Source organism: Neofelis nebulosa, chromosome 1 (genome assembly GCF_028018385.1).
Source record: "Neofelis nebulosa isolate mNeoNeb1 chromosome 1, mNeoNeb1.pri, whole genome shotgun sequence".
NCBI classification, from domain to species: domain Eukaryota; kingdom Metazoa; phylum Chordata; class Mammalia; order Carnivora; family Felidae; genus Neofelis; species Neofelis nebulosa.
In genome coordinates, this window is record NC_080782.1 from 95331467 (window position 1) to 95345037 (window position 13571).

Genomic DNA, 13571 nt, shown 5'->3' on the forward strand with positions numbered 1-13571 from the left:
GCTTCTGCAGGGGAAGAAAAATATTTTTTCCTCAACCTTTCTGAGTTCTTGGCTGAACCACTTGTAATAAAACACAAGTTAGCAAGAGAAAAACAAACAGAAGTTTATTAACATGCATACCTCACGTACACATGGGAGATACCGGGAAAAAATGAGCAACTCCAGAGGTGGCTTAGAATTCAGGTTTAAATACCGTCTTAATAGGGAAAAGGTTGGGGGGTGGGGTGGGGGAGAGATGGTGTAGGCCTCTTAGGGGAGAGTAAATGATTTTTAGGAAAGATGAATGGGCCCTTAGGAGACTAGATGGGAGGTAGGATAGTTGGGGACAGTTCATCTAGGTGTGATATTGACTCCTTGTCTCCTCCCCTATAATAAAAGTCAATCCTCCCTGGTTGATGAAATTCTCAGGGAGGGGATTTACGACAATTGAGTGCCTTTTGGAGGATCTGTCTTTACGCAAATAAGAAGAGGTCAGAGTTCCCTGCATTTGCTATTTTTCAAGTGTACAGCTCAGTCAATATGCCCAAGTAGCATGTTTTGGGGTGGTATATTCTGCTTTCACCTTTCTCCCTAGTTCAATCAAGTTTTATTAGAGAAATGAAGCCAAAAGCCCTATATAGGAGGAGCATTGCTTATACCCTTAAATCAGAATATCAGAAGTGTGCTGAAAACTAAGTCATGGGGGACGTTCTTCCCACAAACCGATAGAAGGGGGGAGGGAGACACAGATAACACTGCTATATCTGTGGTTATTTTTTTCCTCACTTCTAATTTTGTGCATTTGTGCTTCCCCCCATTTTTCTTAACTAAACTGACCAACAGATTACATTATTAGGTATTTTTCCCTTTAGAACTGGCTTTTTGACCAGTTCTACTGTTTTTCTATATTTTAATGTACTTGTGTCTGTTCTTAATTATTTTCTTCCCACACCTTCTTAACAGCTTATTTTTTCTTTTCTTTTTTTTTTGTAACTTCCTGAACTGAATGCTTAATTCATTTCATTCTTCCTGGCTTATTAATGCATTTAAGGCTATCCATTTTACGAGTACAGTTTGATCCATAAATTGTGTGAATCGTTATGTCTTCATTATTTTGCAATATTTTGCAGTGTTAAAAGTGTCTTCATTAAAAAAAAAAAGTAATGGGAGAGATTCTCCATGAACAGTATCCACCATTGCCCCCTGCAGTGCTCTGCTTTTTATTTTTTTTTCTTATTCTATAAAACCTCCCATCTGGCTGTTCTTTAAGCCTACCAGATTTCCTGGATGCCTGAGCAGCCTCTCCAGGTGGATGAGCACACTAGGGGGAAGATGCACACAGCAGCCCTCACAATCCTTGGCTGTGCTCAGGGCCCTCAGCCCGTGGTACACATTTGTTAGAAAGGGCAAAAGAAGCCAACAGAGAAGACATGCTTGTAAGAGGACATGCTTGGAAGCAGAGGCTGAATCCAAGTGGGGCTCAAAGAAATGCACCCCTTTGCTAGGACTGCCCAGAGCCCTCACATTCCCTTCTGGAACTCCTTGTTTCCCACCACTGCCACATCTCGGAAAATCAGTGAATCGGTGAAGTCCTGGATTTCACCACTTGATTAAAGGACATGCTGCAGGGTCAGGAACGTTCAGTGAGGCAAGTGCTTGCTGAGAATCAGTTCGCTTGTTGTGAGTGCCCTTAATTAGCCCCTTCAGCACTTGGAGGGATTTTAAATTATATATTTATTTTCTTTCAAATAAAATGGAATCAATAACTTTCTTAGCTTGCTTTTGGAAATTGCCCACTCCAATGTACGCTGGATGCATGCAAAAGTACTTCATTTGCAGGCTTGAAAGAGCATTTTAAATGAGCAGCCTACCCCTGCTGAGGAAGTAAAGGTGGTCTGTTTGTTTTAGCCACATAACTGATCTCGAAAAAACAAAAGTGCTTTTTTTGAGATTCTTGAAAATAGCGTGGGGCTCTTTTTTCCACTTACTATGTGACCCTTTATCAACTTTACTTTTATGGTTCTTAATTTTCTCATTAGTAAAAAGACCTTAGACCTTTACTAAATAAGTCAATCTGTCCAGAAGATGGCTGATCAAGGTAATCACTTTCTCCTCCTACCGTTTTCCCACTAAAAATCTCTATTTTCTAAGAAAGGTGAGGTCAACTATTATTAAAAGGAAGCAAGCCTTACCCTACCCTACCCTAAAATGTAAAGCACCACTTACAGGGCTATTTTCACCCAATAAATGTCATAATTTTGCATTCTAATACTAGTTTTGAGCTTTGCATCTTTTAACCATAATTACTTTACTCAAAACACTGGAATAAATGGGGCACCTGGCTGGGTCAGTCAGTAGAGCGTTGCAAATCTTGATCTCAGGGTCGTGAGTTAGAGCCTCATGTTGGAAATAGAGCCTACTTAAAAACAGCAACAAAAACACTGGGAGAAAAAAGTATGTTGTGACAATACAAAATTAAAGTAAAACTAATTATACCACTGTCCTTCAAAATTATGATTACATTTTCATTTTAAGAAAAGAAAATAAATTAAATATTATGAAATTATTTAATTTTCCTTTATTACACTGAACACAATGTTTATTTCCTAAGGGACTCTCAAGAAAGATATAATGCATTACTTAAGCCTCCTGTGATAATAACAACTCCATTTTGGTAAACACTTAAAAATGCAATCTTGAGACACCAAACCCAAATCACCTATTATAATTACTTAGGTTTTAAAAGGAAGTGGGTGCCGGCAAAGTGATGCCATGTCAGTAACAAGACACAATTAAGATAGTTTTTCTTTTAACTCAAAAAAATGTCTTTTTTTTTCATAGTATGCACTTGGGAGACACCAATACAGAATTTAGGGTAGAACAGGGCCCCAGACAGAACTATCAGAAGGAACGGAGGTTGCAAAATTATCCTCTTTCCTCTGACTGAGGAGAACCAGGCTCAATGGAAGGAATAAATAGATGAGAAGTAAGGAATAAATAGATGAGACATTACTCTGCCTTGGGAATACATCTAGAATAGTACAGATGGTCATCAAAACATCTGTGATTCTAATAGAAAATCCTTACAGCCCGAGATCCAGGTTTCTCTTCTAGCAGGAGAGCAATTCCTGCTCATTCAAGTGTCACTCTGTGCGCCCAAAAGCAGGGAAGTCCTGGTCTGTGCGTGAAGTAGTTACACATATGAGGTTGGACATGGGTGCTAATGGAGTGACTCTGTGTATGTGTCTACCAAGCTCAAACGGACATCACAGGGGACAGAATATGTGTTTGTGCCATAACCAGTCAGGCACAAAACTAAAGTTTGTATCTGTATTCATTTCAAAAGTCAACAAACTGTACGTATAGCACGTGTGAAGTAGCTCTAGGGCTTTAGGAGCTTATGACTTGGCTGCAATGTCCAACTTACATATTCTCATTCTAAAGCAGGTGGGACTTTCATGGCTGTCTAACCTTCAAGAAAGTACTTTTAAAAATGGATAAAAGGAACATACACTATTTTGTGAAATATTAATATAAGAATCCTGTGGTAGAAAATTAAAATAACTCTAACCCAATGATGTGAATTTAAAAATTAAATCACGGAGTTCCTGGGTGACTCAGATGGTTGACCATCCAACTTCGGCTCATGTCCTGATCTTGGGGTTCATGAGTTTGAACCCTGTATCAGGCTTGCTTCTGTGAACACAGAGCGAGCTTCAGATCCTCTGCCTCTCTCTCTGCCTCTCTCTCTCTCTCTCTCTCAAAAATGAATAAATATTAAAAGAAGTTATAAAAAATAAAAATTAAGTCACAATTTGGACCTCTTGATTTAATACTGCACCCTTTGTTTCTATCTTAGCATCACACATTTTTAACAAATATGGTTTTAGGAAACTATACTAAATCAAAACCTTATAAAACTGAACGCTTAAAAGAATCTTCACCCTAGAGCTTTAAAATGATCCTACCTAAAATGTTTCTAAATTTGACCAGTAATTTAAAATATTATCATTCTTTTATAATTTATATTTTTCTGTAGTAATTATGGCATTAGTATAATGTACTCTGCCTTCATCTAATATAATAATTGGTAAGTTCTAAAAGTTGTACTCTGGGGATGGTACTAATTACACTTATTACCTATTAGAAGAGGAAAATTAATGTTATTTATTGCCTTAGGACAAACGGCTCAGACCTAAAAAAAAAAAAAAACAACAACAACAAACCCACATTAAAAATGCGTAGAGCACAAATATTTCCTTAGTTTCATGTAACTTTTGTTGAAAGATATAACAGGAATTTGGACCTCAAACAACCAAAACAATGAGAACAGGGAACAATTTGGTCAGCTTCAAAATACTCCTGAAACAATTTCTGAATTTGGAAACAAAAAAGTATGTAGAGACAAAAGCATTAATACAGAGAACAATGGCACATAGTCAGCGATATAATTTCTCATTTTAAACTACCATTTCCCTATTGATCACCTTAAATTATACGATATATTTTGTTGACCAAATAGCATGATGACAGCCCTGGGCAAATCCATATATAAGGAACAGGCAGATGGTACCATGGAAAGGCCAGTTGATTCATGTCAGGTGAATCTAAACATATCTCCACAATCAAATCTGAGTAATATGATTCATACCCAGCTGGGAAGATGCCAAAAGGATCTGCCATACTTTGATCCGGCCTCTGACCCTTGGACACATCTGGCTGTCACAACTTTTTATATTGTGCTTGAAAATCTCAATAGGTTTTTTTCCTGAATGAAAGCATATGTAACAGTATAAAAAACATTTTTCTATGCTATGAATCAATAAACTATGAATTTGAAAACCCATTGTGATAGTCATATTATTTATAATAGCATATCATGAATTATTGCATTACTGCCAAGAAACATATTCACAAAATGTAGAGAATCCTATGGAAGCAATATTTTTGCAGGGCTTTATGTTCTCTACCAATTTGATCTTGATTAAAATGTAAGGGAAAGGATTATCACACTTACTTAATCATATGTGGCACAGTAACTTTGGAATTCTCTTCAAATACTATAGTCATTAAACCATTACACCGTATATTGTCCACACACTGTGAAATTAAAAAATAAACAATTACAACCCACATGAAAACCTAGGCAGAGCATATATTCTCCAAATTGTTTATAGCCATGAAAACAATTTAGTTTCTTATTTCATCTGTGCACACACACACAGCAACAGGTAAACACTGTACACTGATGAGCAGATTCAATACCCAGTTACCAGAACTGTGCACTTGGCAAATACCTGAGGATAGAGATAGGGGCTTTTTTTTCTCCTGGAATGTATTTCCTAAGGACACTGGCCACGATGTCACATCATCACTATTCTCTGTCAGTAGCTGTACTAGTTGAGAGGTCTGTACCTTCCGACAGTAACAGCCTCTGCGATATTCATTCTCTGCCTGAGGGTGGTCTGGGGCAGGCTGAGTAAAAATAATGGCTTTCTTGGATGAAATTCACCTTCTGTCTCACTAGCAAGCTCTGTGCCTGCATCTCAGGTGGTTTTTTTGCCAACAAATTCCCCCATTTTACTAGTGTCTCTAGCAGTTTCTATTGGCACCATGTTGATTTGATGAGGATGCGTTGTGTAATTTCTCCCGCTCTGGAATGCATACAGCCCTGTTTATCTTTTACTCTTTTCTTTCCAGGAGGAAAACTCAGGAAATTTTGTTAATTTCCTCTGTCTTGTTTACTTATGCCTTATCAATTTAAAATTTCCCTTTGCAATTAGAGAAGGGTTAGAGAAGGATTTATTTTGAATTACATATATTCCTTTCGAACAAAATAGAAAATGAAAAAAGATTTAAGCAATTTTTAAAATCAGAAAATATTTCTAGTTACTAGGTTACCATATAGTGATTTATGATTGTAGTTAAATGGCGTGAAGATGTTGATTGGTATTGTGGGGGAGGGGATGGGAAAGAGTGCTGTTGGAGGACAGGGCTCACACACAGACAGGGAGGGGAGAGATGAGGTAAGTGATCCTTTACCCCACTGGCCTTCTTTTCATTTTTAATATCTCTAAAGCACAGTGAGGCTGCCGCTTGGGTAACCAACACAGGAAACAAGAGGACAGAGATGGTGTTTGATGAAAACTGTGGAAAATGAACAATGTTACTTCAGTTTCCTTTAACATTCTAAGCAAATGGCACAGTTACACAAACAACAGCTTTAGGATGATTTAGGATTATATTTTCCATGTTTAAATTTTTGTTTGGTTCTTTGATCAACCTGGTCCGTTTTACATAGTAATCTTTTTCTTTCTTTCTTTCCTTCCTCCCTTCCTTCCTTCCTTCCTTCCTTCCTTCCTTCCTTCCTTTCTTTCTTCCCTTTCTTTCTTTCTTTCTTTCTTTCTTTCTTTCTTTCTCTCTTTCTTTCTCTCATCCTTCCTTCCTTCCTTCCTTCCTTCCTCCCTCCCTCCCTCTCTCTCTCTTTATTATATTTTAAACATTCTTATTTTACAGTCTTTTCCAAGTTGTCACCAGCAGTGTTAATTCTATCATTCACTGTGCTTCTGACTCTCTCAAAATAGATAATTTACTCACAAGACTTGTGATTTCTGATTCTGAGCACACTGTAATGAGCCCTGAATTGTAGAAGTGTTGCTAACGGAGTGACTTTGTGTATGCTTCTACCAAGAAGTCTTAGGATTTCAAGAGTCTCAAAAACCGCTTTAACATTAATTCCTCAGTTTGGATTTTTCATACCATGTGAATACGATACATTTAAATTTCAAATCTATAGGTTGGAAACACACTCATTTTTTTTCAAAGGAGATTTTTTTTTAAACTCAGAACCCAAAACAAAGACAAACTTCCTTAATTATTTTCTGGGCTAACAGGAAGAGGTTTTGAGTTCTTATTTCACAGTTGTGATACTCTTCCAAAATCTAGGCTTTAAACAGGGAGCTTAATTCCTTTAAGGGGCCCAAGGCTGCCTCTCATTCCCTTTATTAAAACCCCTTGGGCTTGAGACCAATACTCAATCTAAAATCATTCTCAGGCCTCTATGTCTTCAGCTTATAAGCTTTCTACTCTAATTTTAAGTTTCTTTGGTATTTCTGATAACCAGAGATTACCTTTTATTCCTATAAATATCACCAATGTATTAATTTTTTTCTTTTATACTGATTTTAAAGATTTATTTATTTATTTAAGTAATCTCTCAACCCATGTAGCTTGAACTCACAACCCCAAGTCAAGAGCTGAACACTCTACTGACTGAGCCAGCCAGGAGCCCTTTTATTCGATTTTATATGTTAAGCACTTCTGTTTTTATATCTAGAGAGGATCTAAATCAGCTCAGTCCTCCACACAGTCAGAATTGGAACCTGAGATAAATATTTTAGACCCAAAAGAGATTTATGTGATAACTTTTGACCATCTCATTATCCAGTGTCATACCTCATTCATAAATCTTTCTGATTTACTGTGTGAGGCATTACAATTATTTTCAATAGAAAAAAAGGAAAATTTCACTTACACTCAAGTTTCAGGAGAACAAAACATACATGTAGTCTGAACCGCAACTCAGAAGACCATGTAATAAAAATCCTCATTTCCTAGAGGCTCCATAGACAGGGTGCAGTGACAACATGAGTGTGAACAAACAGAACTCTCAGGGGCTCTGGGTCCACCAGCTCTATTTCAACGAGAGTATCCTGTCTTTATCTTGCTTGCATTTGGGACTTTCAATAATGCTGCACTGAAGAACGGGTTCTCTTCCATAAAAAGTTAAGACTATAATAGAATTTATAAATATGAGTATGTGTATGAATATATTTATATTGGAAGGCATGGTATTATTCATGACCATATAAGCCTGTCTTTTAATTGTGCTGGGGAAAAGTGACTTGAGCCCTGGGAAAATGAATATACTTCACTCATTCAAGAAGAATCGTGATAAGCAAGGTGTCACATATCTTTAAGGATGTATCAAATTTATACGAATTACAGTGAACCTTGAAATTAATAGGGTTAATAGAGTAACTTTTATGTTCACAATAGCCCCAGGTAGTTTTGATGCAACTGGTCCCTGGACAATTGTTGAAAATGACTTCTCCAGCAAGGTCTTTTGAGGATCTTGCTTAAGCCAATACCTGCTCAAAGGTCAGTAGTCTACTGTGTCACCATGCTTTTTTCTTCTGAGAAGAAAGGTTAGATTCAATTTTTCTCTTTTAATTCACCTTTTTATGTTGAAGTAAAAAATTCCCTATTGATTCCAGAGAAGCTATTTTAAGGGAGAAAGCATGTGAGAGTGCTATGGATTTGTCTACACAAGGTATACATTTTGACACATCTGCCCAAACCAAGCTCAGAGGTGAATTTTAATTCTGCATTTTAGTTAATATCCATAATTATAGACAAATCTGTTTAATATACCATTATGTATGACAGGAAGACAAGCATAAATGAATGCACTATATTGAAATGAATGGTCAAATCCTCAGCCTCAAATTTTTCCCTATAAATAGATGAAAAGGAAAAGAATTATTGGTCAAGACCATTAGCCATTTGTTCATTTTGTTGGAGGTGCCAACAGTTAATTATGGGCTTACTGGTGTAACTAAAGGTGTAATTAATCATTCAAGCAATTGTTACTTCTAAAAATTACAGCTTCAGAGAAAGAGGCCTGGCAAAATCAATAGTCTTAATTTTTGTAAAGAGTTCTTTATGTGAAACTGGGAATGTATCAATTCTCAGGAACTACTTTATTATCTTAAATAAGAGCTATATGTGATTAGCGTAACATGGTATAATAGCTTAGCAATGTGGCTTTAAATCAAGTCATGAAAAAATTAAGATCCACCAAAATAAAAAGTGACAAAAATAAAATGACAAAATAATGGGGAACATATTCAAAATTTGAATTGAAAGATGTTTATTTCCCTAGTCTGTAAGGATAGCTCCAATGAATAAATGTCTATTTGGCATAAACAGACAAGAGACAGAAATGGCAGAAAATGTTAATCTCATTGATAAATATAGAAATGTAAATTAAAACCACTAGAGAATCATACCACTTTTCCATTAAATAGGAAGATGTGATAAATATGATAAAACTCAACCTTGGCACAGAACTTAGAAAAAAGTTACACTGGTATCTTGCCAATGATGTAGTGAGATGATGCATTTTGGCAACCTGTCAAGTCATGAATCATGAAATCACGGAAGTGATCAGACCCTTTGTACCAACCTTACCCTCTGTGGGGAAGATATGCCAACAAGGACTTTGATAGGGGAAGAAACTCCCTGTAAAACAATGTTTAGCATGACATCACATATTAATGCTAAAATCTGGGATATATCCATTTATTTAGGAAAAGCTGGAAAAATGGTATGTTAATGTGGTAGTGTGTGTGTGTGTGTGTGTGTGTGTGGCTATTAGAAGACACCAATATGAAGAATCTGCAGGAATAAAGATGTAAATGAGGTAAAATGTGAAAATTATGTATATACATACGCTGAGAGCCAAACTGTAAAATTATTTCTGTATGACAGGATTCTAGGGGGTTTAGAGATGGAAACCATTAATTTTCAGGGTGGAGCTTTTCCATTTAATTGTGCAAAAGTGATCTGTGGAGTTGTTAACCCAGGGAAGGGTAGGGGTGCCTGGAATGTAGACTCAGGAATCTGCAAGTTTACAAAAATCCTCAGGCAACTCTACTATAGTTATCTGTGGAAATACTTTGATAAACATTAATTTAATGTGCTGAGTGTTGAGAATATTTTTAGTTCCTTTTTATGTCCATATTTTTACATATCCATAATAAAATATTAAATAGTACATTTTCAAGCTTTCAGTGGGCTCGTCTTATTAATAATGAATCTGTCCAGAGACATATTGGGAGACTGACAAATAGCATCAATGTATGTGTAGCACATAATTTCCTCCATAAAATGAAACTGCTCCAAGCAGAGAAGAAAGCCAGTTGAGATGTGCTGCTTGGCAGCAACCTAGGCTCAATCAACAGTGGAGCACTCTGTCCCTACCATCCACCAATCAAACCTTGCATCGGCAAAATCACTAAGTATCTCAGAGCGTTCACCGTTCTACTCAGCCTTTAATAGCAGCTGACACGTGACCACTCCCTCCTTGCTACACTTTCCTCACTTGACTTCCAGGACACCACACCCTCTTGGCTGTCCTACCACACTAGTGGAACCTTCTCAGTCCTCTTGCTGTTCTCCATGACTCCTCAGTCAGTCCATGGCCTTTTTCTCATTTCTATCTGTACTTACTCTCTGGGTGGTCTCAATACTCTCACAGATTTAAATACCACCTAACTGACACAGACTCTCCCACCCAGACCTCTCTCCTAAATGCTGGACTGCTGCTTACTTAACAACTCCATGCAAATGTCTAACAGCCTTCTGAAACTGAACATATCCAGAGTAAGCTTCTGATAATTCACCACAAAATCTCCCTGTCCCAGAAGATTTTCCCATCCTGTTAATGACAACTCCATTCTTCCCATTGCTCAGGCCAAAAACTCTGAAGACATCCTTAAATCTTCTTTCTCTCTCACACCCCAAATATAAGCCATAATAAAACCCTGTTGGTTTGACCTTAAAAATGAGTCCAGAATCAAAACTTTTATCTCCAACTCCATTCCTACCATTGGTCTGAGCCTTCAAGACTTCTCACCTGGTTTATCACAGGTGAGATAATCCTGTTCAGCTCCTTCTCGTTCAGCTCCCCACTTCCACTCTTGCCCTCTGCTCCCAGTCTATGCAGGTAAAACAGCAGGTAAAGAGATCCTTTTAAAACTGAAGTCAGATGATGGAATTCCTTCATCAAACCTTTTAAGAGCTTTTCACTGGACTCAGAATCCAAGCTAAAGCCCTTTCATTGGTTTAGGAGGCCTTCCCTGGTTGGACTTCTGTTACCTCTCTGACTTCCTCTTCTCCTGTTGTCCCTCTCGCACAATCCATTTCAACCACACTGACTTCATGCTATTCTTCAAAATATGCAGTGTCCTCCTACTTTAGTCTTTGCAATGGCTCTTCCCCCTGTTTGAAATGACTTCCCCTTTATCATATATTTACAATGGTATTTCCATCACCTGCTACAGTCATTGTTTAGATGTCTCCTGCAGCCTGAGGTGACCACCATTTTAAAACTGTACTGACCCACACCTACCCCCAGTAACGCAATCCTTCCTACTCTGTCCTATCACCTTCTAACATAAAACAGTATGTACTTATTTAGTACATTTATTGTTTATTTTCAATCTTCCTCACACTAGAATGTAAGCTACATAAGGTTAGTGAATTTCTATTGTTGTTGTCTCTTTTGTTCATGACATATCACAGGTGCCTAAGCAGTGCCTGGCATATAGTACCACTGCAAAAATATATTTGCTGAATACATGAAATAACATGTGTTAAAGTCATACAACAACAGGTTCCATTAAACATAGTAATTTCATGAATTATATCATTGTCACTCAAAAAGATATAACTTTCTGTTAGCTTTATTCTCCAATTCATTTATAGATACCATCTAGTAGGACTTAACATATTAGCCATAGAGACTTGGAAAAATATCAATAAGTTGTGTACTTCTGCCTCAAGATGTAGTTTAACAGAAAGACTCACTTGGATGCTTATGGCAAAGCATTGTATCCTTTCTTTAAAAAAAAACAATCATAGGATCATCCATGCACCCAAGGGTCTTTCTTTCTTTAGCAATGCCTCACCAGGCGCGCTAGGTAAGGTTATTTAGAGCTTTTATCAATTCTGTACCTTAGGAGCCTCAATTACATCATAAGGTAGAAGCTAGAAGCAGCTGGAAAAAAACCTTTGCCTCCTCATATTCTCTCCAGTCTTCCTACTCATCTTGGCTTCCCAACACCTATAAAACTGTGTTGCATTAAGCTGTCTACTTTTCCTTTCTTCCCTACTGGCCTGCCTATCTCATTGAGACCAGAGACCATCACCATATCCCTGATACCTACAAGATACCTGGCAGAAATAGTCATAGAATCAGTGAATGATTCAGAATTTCATTAGGTAAGAGATGCATTACAGAGTCTAAAGTATTAATTCATACGGCACAGAGCTAATGAAAGTATTAATAAATCACAAGGATATAATTATGCAAATATAGAGGAGCCCATGTTTTCATTCCTTTTTTGGCCATAAAAGAAGCACCTTCACTTCAAGCTATTTATTCACCATCAAAGGAGTCCTGGGGATATATAAGTAAAAATCTAGCACTCTTGTAAGTTTGTTTAGAATGCCAATAAAAGACATGGATTAGATATGACTTATGACTCAACCCAGTTGTGTAACTTTGGACAAATACTTAGCCTTCCAAACCTTAGATTTCTCACCTGTGAAATGGAACTGATATTTCTGTTTACCTTCCGAATACTCCTATAAAGATCAAATTAGATTAAGTCTGTAAAAAGCTCTTTGACATATCAAAATAATTAATTTTTCCTTTCCTTGTCTGTTTTCCCTCAGTTTTCAGTCACTCAGAAAAAAATTAAGTCTCTGAAGAACTAAGACATAGCTCATATTTTTACCTAAGTTTTATATACAAACTACTATGAGCTCTTCAGAAAAGGATAAGGTGGGGTGCCTGGGTGGTTCAGTCAGTTAAGTGTCAATCTCTTGACTTCAGCTCAGGTCACGATCTCACAGTTTGTAGGTTCAAGCCCCACACTGGGCTCTGCGCTGGCAGTGTAGAGACTGCTGGGATTCTCTCTCCCCCTCTCCCCTGCTCGTGTGCTCTGTCTGTCTCTCTCTCTCTCCAAATAAATAAATAAACTTCTAAAAAAAAGAAAAATAGAAGGCAATTGAATCTATAGTATATGCTTTTTCCATTTGCCCCAGTCTTCCTTGAGTTAACAACTTAGAAGATAATTACCAAGTCTTCTGTTAATATTATCCTTACATGAACATTTGTCTCCAAATTGGCTAATGGAGTAAACATCATGTGGAGCTTGTATTTAGGAATGTACAAGCCCAATCACGACTAGTTTTGATATATTTCCAATTTCTGAATAAATGCAGGAATCCCTTAACTGGGCATTGTGGATCAAGGAAAAGTAAGCAGATCTGTTTCCTAGTTTTTTCAATATAAAATACAGGAAAGCTCATTTTCATATTTCATACTATAGACAGTTTCTCTTCTTTGATGTGATTCTTTAATTTGTGATTTCTCATCAGAGCCCTTGTTAGCTGTTTTTGCATCTCTCACAATTCTCCTACCTCAGACACAAATAAGCAAAAGATAAGCTAGTGGAGGTCGCTGGAGAATTTATTACTAACAGGGCAATTTTAACACCGTTCAATACACGTGATTACATTCACAGCCTGTACAAGAATGCCTAGGAACTAAAATGCAAGTACCACAATTCAGGTAAATTTTAGCCTTATAAAGAAAGACAAACAAACAACAACAAATGATCCCAGCTAGCAAGATACACAGTGGTGATGGCAGTGTCCACAGCAACTAGATGTATTTTTTTAACAAAAATAAAATAACTAAAAGCCTTCCCCCAAAATTTATGGTGTGAAATAAACACACA

General features: G+C 37.1%; 1 protein-coding gene across 2 annotated transcripts in view; it reads right to left on the minus strand.

The window, feature by feature from the left end:
- RASGRF2 (Ras protein specific guanine nucleotide releasing factor 2) overlaps positions 1-13571 on the minus strand; it is a 245496-nt gene that overhangs the window by 108998 nt on the left and 122927 nt on the right. For both annotated transcript variants that reach the window (XM_058728352.1, XM_058728343.1), the window contains exon 13: positions 4997-5079. In XM_058728352.1, the coding sequence (XP_058584335.1) occupies positions 4997-5079 (83 nt within the window). The remainder of the gene's footprint in view (positions 1-4996; positions 5080-13571) is intronic.